This window comes from Onychostoma macrolepis, chromosome 22, assembly GCF_012432095.1.
Source record: "Onychostoma macrolepis isolate SWU-2019 chromosome 22, ASM1243209v1, whole genome shotgun sequence".
NCBI classification, from domain to species: Eukaryota; Metazoa; Chordata; class Actinopteri; order Cypriniformes; family Cyprinidae; genus Onychostoma; species Onychostoma macrolepis.
The window spans coordinates 37,865,294-37,874,255 of NC_081176.1; the positions used below are offsets into that span (position 1 = coordinate 37,865,294).

Genomic DNA, 8,962 nt, shown 5'->3' on the forward strand with positions numbered 1-8,962 from the left:
TATATATATACACTAAAATACCATGGTCTATGATGGGTAGTCATCTCCTCTTGTACTTGTAACATTATTATTGGTATTTAAAAACAAGAGTGCATTACATACTGTTGGCCCTGTTGCATCCTCTGTGTTTATTTCTGTTTAAAGAATTTTTTGATTCTACAAAAAAGGGCAAATTGTTTTATATTTACATTTTCCTTCTTCCAACACCTGTCACTGTGAGAAACTACAAACACCGTTTCCAGAAAAGTTAGGATATTTGTGCATCAGTGCCCATGGCATGGGTGAGAAGGAACCATTGACACAGAGGCATATATTGGAATTTTATATGCCCCTTCTGGCATGCTTGAGCTCCTCCAAATCACCTAAATGGTCCTACATGGTCAGGATTATATAATGTAGTAGCCTCAATATCCCTGTTTATAAAGTTTCCTACATGTATCTCTGAAGACGACACCGTTATGAATAGTCTCCACATCTGATATGTGGCTTGTTCCTACCATGGGATGAGTTGATAATCAGATGGATATGGTCATAACATTTTTGCATGGCCTCAGATCACTGTGCTTCTTAAAATGATATTCCAAGTTGGGTTGTTGCTAAAAGGTAAATTGCAGATCTGATTATTAATATTGCCATGTTGTTTTTATTCAAAGCAATCTGACCCAACCCTGCTAACCGATCATCTGTATAACTATATGGTTGATATATATTTAGACAATAACTAAAATGGTTTTACATAGTATTGAAGTATGTTACACTGCCAGTAACCCAGTGTACAGTATGTAAGTTTCAAACATCTATCTTAATGTTTGACTGTGACCTCTAATGTTCATAGTTAGGGTTAGGATCATAGAATCTGAAAGCTCCCAGTTCTCTCTTTTTGTAAGGGTTGATGTGTGATGAGCCAAAGTCAACTCAATAGTCTGATGACAAATCAAATTTGTATTTCTGTTTCCATACACATATATACAGGTATCAGCAAATATTTACAGACGTTATCAGTTGCAAACATAATCATGATTATTACAATTCCAGTAACAATAAAAAAAAAAAGGTATAATCTGAGAGCATATGTAGCAAAATAAGGATAACTGCAGGAACAAACAACTGAAGAGTCACTTTGTCACTTTCAATCTAACTCACTTACAAAAACAGGATCTTTTGTCAAGACTTTAGAAACCTTCAAGTCATCAAAGTACAAGTCAAAGCAAAGGTGATTACAACTGTGACTTGAGTCCCCACCTCCGCATCATCTTCCTCATAATCATCATCATCATCATCATCGTCAGAGCTGAGGTCACATTGCCAGACCATTTCCTCCATTTCCCCTTCATCTTCTTCCACCAGCCTAGGAGTTGGTTCGAAAATGCCTCTGTATGTGCATGCTACAGTCTGCTGCTTGAGTCTGAGGTTGTGCAGTCTTCTCTTAAGTAGACTGATGAGGCCCTTGGACGCCTCCTCTGTGAATCCATTGGGATAGCCTATAAGTCCACACATGAAGAGTAATGGAATTACCATCACACTAAACATTTTATCAGAAAGAGCTTATTTATGTTAGAACAAATGTTAAATACAAAGTCAAATTGGAAAATAATAATTGGATAAAATAATCTTTGAAGGCCATTTATCCTTAGTTCTTGAGCCAATACTAGCATGATTGCTTTTCACTTGAAAACTGAAAACCGTTTGACCTATGAATTTTAAAGCGCATTAAGCCATATAGTTTGATTTACACTTACTTCCTGTTTTTGTGCAATCTGAAATGGTGGCTATCAGTGTCTGGACCTTTGCAACGGAGTCCTTAAGGTACTGACAGTGCTGCATCATCTCCTTCACAAGGATCTGCTTTTCTTCTGTCAGTCGTGAGACCAGCATTAGTTGGTCAAAAAGCTTCTTCTTGGTGAGAATGTCGATACTGTCTGAAGGAATGAAATCATAGTAATTTGACGATGATACATTTTAAATAAACACAAAGTTAAATATTAATACAACACCTGTGTTCTGTTCCTGCCAAGGCCAGATCATGCTCTCTGCAGCTTTGTTAGAAAGTTTCTGCACAACTGAGTGTGTGTCCACAGGATCACCATCAGGTTGTTTGTTGTATTTCTGGATCTCATCTAGCAAGCGCTTCTTTTCTTGGGCAATCTTCTGAGTAATCTTCTGACGCCTTTTGTTGCGATCTGTAATAAGAGCAAAAACAATGGTATTACAAAATAGCTGCCATGGCATTTAATGAACAGAAACAATATAACTTCCATCTGCATCACTTACATTTACTAATACATACCATTCTGTCTATAAAGGTAGTGCTTCTTCTGACAAATGCTCACAAAGAGTGCTTCGATGGAGATCTGCAAACCACGAGCATCAACAGAACTGGCTGCTGCATTTCCTAAATTAAAGTTAAGAAAGAAATGTTTCAAATACACTTAAGTTTTCTTAATTGCACATAGTACAGCAGCAACAGACATACTTTAGGACGATGTTTAATTTGGACAGAAATATCTATCTCGTATGTTTTTCTCATACCGTACTGACCACTGACTGCATATTTCAGTAACAATTATGGACCAAGCAACATAGTCCAAGAGGCATAGGCATCTAATCTGTGTGATATCTTTATTATCATCACTTTTCAAAAGTCTGTGTTTATGAGAGTCCATAGTCCCCTATCCATTCCACACATCAAATTTGGTGACCCCATGACCTTTATTGTAGCTCCACCAATAGGCCAAACTTTCAAAGATGAAAAACAACTATATCCTCTGAACTGACAGAAGTAACACGTGGTGCTCTTGCGGATTAAGAAAAAAAGTGAAATCCTTAGGTTCATAGTTTTTTTACAGATCTAGTTTCTGTTTCCAATGAGAAGCTGAGATACTTGCAGCAAGAATGAGAACCAACACGTGCCTTTTGAAAATATCAGAATTACAAGCAGAGCATGCATGAATGCTGCAAACATGGAGCCTTACTGGCACATTGTGCTTGGTCTGTCAATATCTACCTCAAATAATAATGTTCCATTTTGGTCTGATTTGCATGAACATGTACCAATCATTCTGTTTTCATTGCTAAAATGTTTACTTTCTTTAAGTCAAAATACTAATTGAAGACTTATGACTCGCAAATAGTGCCCATCCCCACACATGCATTACAACCCAATTACTCCAACAGTGTTTATGTATACAATAACATTTTCCTTACCGCTACTGGCCCATTGCTTGACATCAACAACCCACTGAAGTGCTCCAAAATTTCTTGGTAAACGGGTGCAGTGACTTTGGTTTTCAAAAAACACAATGGCCCAACACCAGCAGATGACATTGCACCCCAAATCATCACAGATCGTGGAAACTTAACACTGGACTTCAAGCAACTTGGGCTATGAGCTTCTTCACCCTTCTTCCAGACTCTAGGACCTTAGTTTCCAAATGAAATACAAAACTTGCTCTCATCTGAAAAGAGGACTTTGGACCACCGGGCAACAGTCCAATTCTTCTTCTCCTTTGCCCAGGTAAGACGCCTCTGACGTTGTCTGTGGTTCAAGAGAGGACAACTGTAGCCAAATTCCTTGACACATCTGTGTGTGGTGGCTCTTGATGCCTTGACCCCAGCCTCAGTCCATTCCTTGTGAAGTTCACCCAAATTCTTGAATCGATTTTGCTTGACAATCCTCATAAGGCTGCGGTTCTCTCGGTTGGTTGTGCATCTTTTTCTTCCGCACTTTTTCCTTCCACTCAACTTTCTGTTAACATGCTTGGATATAGCACTCTGTGAACAGCCAACTTCTTTGGCAATGAATGCTTGTGGCGTATCCTCCTTGTGAAGGGTGTCAATGATTGTCTTCTGGACAACTGTCAGATCAGCAGTCTTCCCCATGATTGTGTAGCCTAGTGAACCAAACTGAGAGACCATTTTGAAGGCTCAGGAAACCTTTGCAGGTGTTTTGAGTTGATTAGCTGATTGGCATGTCACCATATTCTATTTTGCTGAGATAGTGAATTGGCGGGTTTTTGTTAAATGTGAGCCAAATTCATCACAATTAAAAGAACCAAAGACTTAAACTACTTCAGTCTGTGTGCATTGAATTTATTTAATACAGGAGTTTCACAATTTGAGTTGAATTACTGAAATAAATGAACTTTTCCACGACATTCTAATTTATCGAGATGCACCTGTATATGTGTGTGTGTGTATATATATATATATTTATATATATGTAGGGAAGATGTAATGTGTTCTCCGTCCTTTGGGGAGCTGTGTGTTGTTTCTCATTAGGAGTGAGCCCTCCTTTCACCCACAGTTCTATTTCCTTTGTGAAAAGGCTGTCACCAGTCTGTTCTGCTGTGAGAGTGACTGTGTGGAGAAAGGAGCCTAATAAAAGAAAGCTGCTCTGTTTGACTCAACGATTTTGGTGTCCTCCTCATTCACCCCTCACCTCAACACAACGCAGAGACATTTGGGGAGCACACCGACGAAGAGGGTTACATATATAAATATCATTAATAGAAAAATAACAAAATATCAGGAAAAAACGGCCATATAAATAACAAAAATAAAAATTCATTGTAAATAAGATAAATAAAATAAATAATAATTAGATAATTTTATAAATATATATATATATATATATATATATATATATATATATATATTTGTCTCACCTTTGTGGAGCATGTTGCAGCCATCAAAATTTATTTTCAAAATACAATTAACTTGGTCAGTAAAACTATTGCAAATATTTTCATTGGCCCGAATTCTTCAATAAATGAAATGTAAAGGAAAATGTGCGTGTGTTTTTTTTTTTTTTAAATGACACTTACATTTATTTCATTCTTTGAGTATAGGCTGTGTTTTTTTAAAAAAATGATGATGTGTGTTTTTCACAGAGGAATTGTGGGCATTAACCTGGAAACTGATTGTCAAGTGCATGATTGATGTTCAAGCTAATGTACATGCAATGTCTTGCCCCTTCATGGATTTGGCAATTTAAAGGTAGGCACAGTTCAGATCCTTTCTTTTGTGTTTATTTAAACTTTGAGTTTATGAATGAAGTTCAGTCACACTACAGTGAAGATTTTTACAGGGAAAGGTTTTTTTTTTTTTTTTCGCCAAAAGTCTAAAGCCTTTGGTTTAATGTGCAATCTCTATTTTTGTTTCTCCAAATATGTTTTGGAAAATGGTGCATATGTTAAATGAACATTATTGTACGATAAATAGTTAAATTTATGAAAACCTGTTATTTTGAAAGGTTTATTCTTCAAATTACACATTAAATTGACAAAGACTACTTAAAATTACAGGAAAAAGTAGGTTTACACACCATCACAGCAGTGAAAAATCTCAACTATTAATTCAGTGAACTGAATTTCACAACAAATGCCCTAATTTACTGTAAAATGTATATGCAGTACAAGTTCACAGTGGCTCTAGTAATTTCAGTCACATTCGTAAACGTTGCTACTGAACCACCATTTACCCGGGAGAGATGGGATGCTGTGGCTTCATGTCCACCTCATGAAAGATCTGGGAGTGTCTGGAGCAAGCCTTCGGATGTCCGTCAAAGATCTGGCTGAAGCTGAGAAGAATAGCTTTTGGCTCTGGATAAAGAGGAAGGACACATGTTGGGGCATCACCTAACACAGAGGCATGCTGTACAGGGTGATAGGGAGACGTCCCTGTCACTGCTTATCAGCTTAGCTCCTCCCCTGAGTGAGCTGTACACAGTCCACCATGATTATCTCCTCGCTAGTGAATTCAAAAATATAAATAAGAAATGTATTCTAATTAAAGGGTTAGTTCACCCACAAATTAAATTTAGTCCATATTTTACTCACCCTCAAAGCAATGAAACGATGTTTCTTCCACTGGATTTCACCCAAAACACTTTTTTTCTCGCCTCTTCTACTCTCTTTCGGGATATTTAAGCTTTTAATCAACCTTATTTCTCTCTGCTCTCTCCTTTGTAAAATGGATGCTTCTTCTGTCTTAATTATTTCACGCGTCACGGAGAAACGCCCTCTTGTGGAGAATAGTGGTTACTTCAATTTTTTTTTCAAATTAAAAGTTTGTGAACTAGGTTACATCTTTCTGGCTTCATTGATTCACATAAGTATACAATGCTGAATTAATGCCAAATTGGGCCCAAAGAAATTATGTTCTGATATGTGACACAATTATTACTACAGTGAGAAATGTTATTTTTACACTAATATGTGATACTGCTGTAGTACTGAGCTGACACACTGATGCTGGAAAATAAACTGTTGCCTTTGGGTCGCCGTGATTTTGCCAAGTAAGACATGTTCCTGGATCAACGTCTTTTGTTGATCCTGGATCAACATTATTGTCCAAAAATATAGACTTAACCCAATCTCTACCCCTAAACCTAACCCTACCCATAATTTATTCCTAAAGTCAGTGAGAAATGATAGCTGATTAACAAGGGTGTTGAAGCACCTAACCCTGATCATAAGCCTAGACTTATATAATGGGAAAACTGCAACATGGAAAAAAGAAAAAAAAAAACTTACACTGAGGTGCAGTCAGTATAGGCTTGTAGATGTGCATGAAGTGTAGATAGCATGAAAAAAAATTACTGTCCTTTTGATCTGCTCCCCACTAAAGGTGGTTGGGCTGATAGACCACCCACATCTGTTCATTGAGCATCTGATGCTGCAAACTTCAGTCAGACGGACTGCAACACAGTCCTGAATGATCTTACCGTTTTCCATGTTGTTGGTTTACACAATGATAAATCAGTTCTGTCTTCCTCTTGGGTCTGGTTGAAATTAATGTTTATTTTATTGCAAGTAAAAAAAAAAAAAAAAAATGCTTTTTTATTTATTTATTTATTTTAATAATAACCCTGGCGTGTAACAGTTCGCCCATAGACTTGATTTCCACACTTTTTAATAAAATAAACAAGTATTTAATGTGTATTTAATTCAGAAATAATTTGCCTAATCTGAATCCAGAATATGCTTTTAAACTTTTCAGGCAAATTTTTATTAAATGGGCATGCCTTTTTTAAATTAAAAGTCTTCTTAGCTTGCATTAAGATTTGTCTTTGCATCTAGCAATAAAGTCTAATTTTGACTTTTTACTCAAGAAAGAAAACAATTGCAAAAGCCACAACAAAACTTTTTTATTTTTATTTATTTTTTTAATGTTTTTTAATTAAGGTAAATAGGCTACTTTTTAAGTGTTTAATTATATGTTAAATTATGTAGCCAATTTATAAGAGTTTCTGATAATTAATATCTATAACCAAAATAATAAAGCGCCAAATACTATATATTTATTCATTTAAGAAATATAGCAGCCACCAAAAGAGAAACGAAGGTGATGACAAGCGTCTACATCATCGCGCTGCAGTGCGTAAAGGGAGCATCACAAATCACATTTTCACTTTTCATTCGTGACGCAGCGGTTTGTGCTGGATGCCAACCGCCGTAAAACAATAATAATAATAGAAGAACACACAATGGCTTGGTGAAAATGAAGCTTCTCTTTATTTCGCCCTTATTATTCTGGCATTTGCTCCACCATGGTAAGACATTGGTTTATCTCTCTTGCAGTATTTTGATAAAACGGTGTTTTCTACCAAACATGTTGCGTGTGTCACAATAGAAGGATTTACGTCAGCGTCAGGCTGGTTTGGTGTAACGGGCTATATCAGTGACTAGATTCACGCAGAGACAGCAGCCCCTTGGTTTGTCTTCCGTATTGACTGTATTCCTCTTACGCAAAGAAAATATATTTCCTAATAGGCTACATGAATGATCAATGTGTTAAACGACATAACGGTATATTAGAAACTATACAGAATAATGTTGTGTAAATATAATACAATATATTGAATAATACATAAGGAATTGCTGCTTTCCATATATTGAAAAACACGTGACAATATTTACTCATATATCAGTAAATATATACTCATATATGTAATTTTATATTCAGTAATACACTTTATTATATATACATAAAATATGGTACTGCATGTGCAAAAATATATAAACATATTTTTATTCATGCAGTATGTACACACATATGGAAATACATATTTATTGCATTTATCATTTATGATATACATTTCATATTTTAAAATATAGGTATTTTACAATAGCCTAAGCACACCTGCTCATACTTAATTTTAGTTAATGGACTATCACTGTGCTGAAAAGTGCAAAGCCATTTATTTATTTATTTTTTTTAAATAAAGTAACATATAATTTAATGGTGTTTGGCCAATCGTCATCCTAACCACAGGATCTCTTCCACACTTTTACATTTCAAAATAATACAACATTAAACACTAACAGATCTCCCCTATTTTAATATTGAGCAAAAACTCATGAAATAAACCATTTAATCCCATCGGTCACAATAGTCAACCGACCGTAAAAAGGTTTTCATTAATAAAGCTGTAAAAACTAAATTAAATATGTGCAGTTTCACATGATTAGTGCAAATTATCACATGACCAGAGCAGTTTATTCCTGTTTGCACCTTGAGAAGATGATGGCCTCATCAAAGCACCAAAACGAAAGGCTAGCAAAGTATGTTAATATAAAGATATGACAAAGATTTTTGGTACACATTATCTTTAGGGTGTCTAGTATTAATATATGAATTCACATATAAGCTATTCAGTTTTGTTGAGTGTGGTCATAGAGTGAGTAAACATGTTGATGGGATAAGAGTGAACTTAGGTATACAATAAATCAAATTGCAGTCGTTAGTGAAAATTACACTAAAATGTTGCAATGACAAAATATTGCACTAAATTAAAAATTCAGATGTTACAAAAAATTACAATATTGATGTAATACTGGTAGCACTAATATAAAAATTTGATGTTGTATTTTACAAAAAAGTAACAATTTTGAAATATGTTGATGGTTGTATTGTTTTGTCAAGAAATATGTTAATTCAGTACACACATTATCCCACCGGT

The 8,962-nt window shown here is 35.4% G+C and overlaps 1 protein-coding gene across 1 annotated transcript; it reads right to left on the minus strand.

The window, feature by feature from the left end:
- Positions 1-1,048: 1,048 nt before the first annotated feature.
- Positions 1,049-4,677, minus strand: LOC131531089 (uncharacterized). The gene is made up of 7 exons (XM_058761635.1): positions 4,665-4,677; positions 4,302-4,356; positions 3,205-3,257; positions 2,288-2,392; positions 1,995-2,180; positions 1,740-1,919; positions 1,049-1,481 (listed from the first exon to the last, which is right to left on the minus strand). Exons 1-7 carry the CDS (start codon positions 4,675-4,677, stop codon positions 1,183-1,185), a joined length of 891 nt encoding a protein of 296 aa, XP_058617618.1. The 3' UTR covers positions 1,049-1,182.
- Between the last annotated feature and the right edge of the window lie 4,285 nt (positions 4,678-8,962).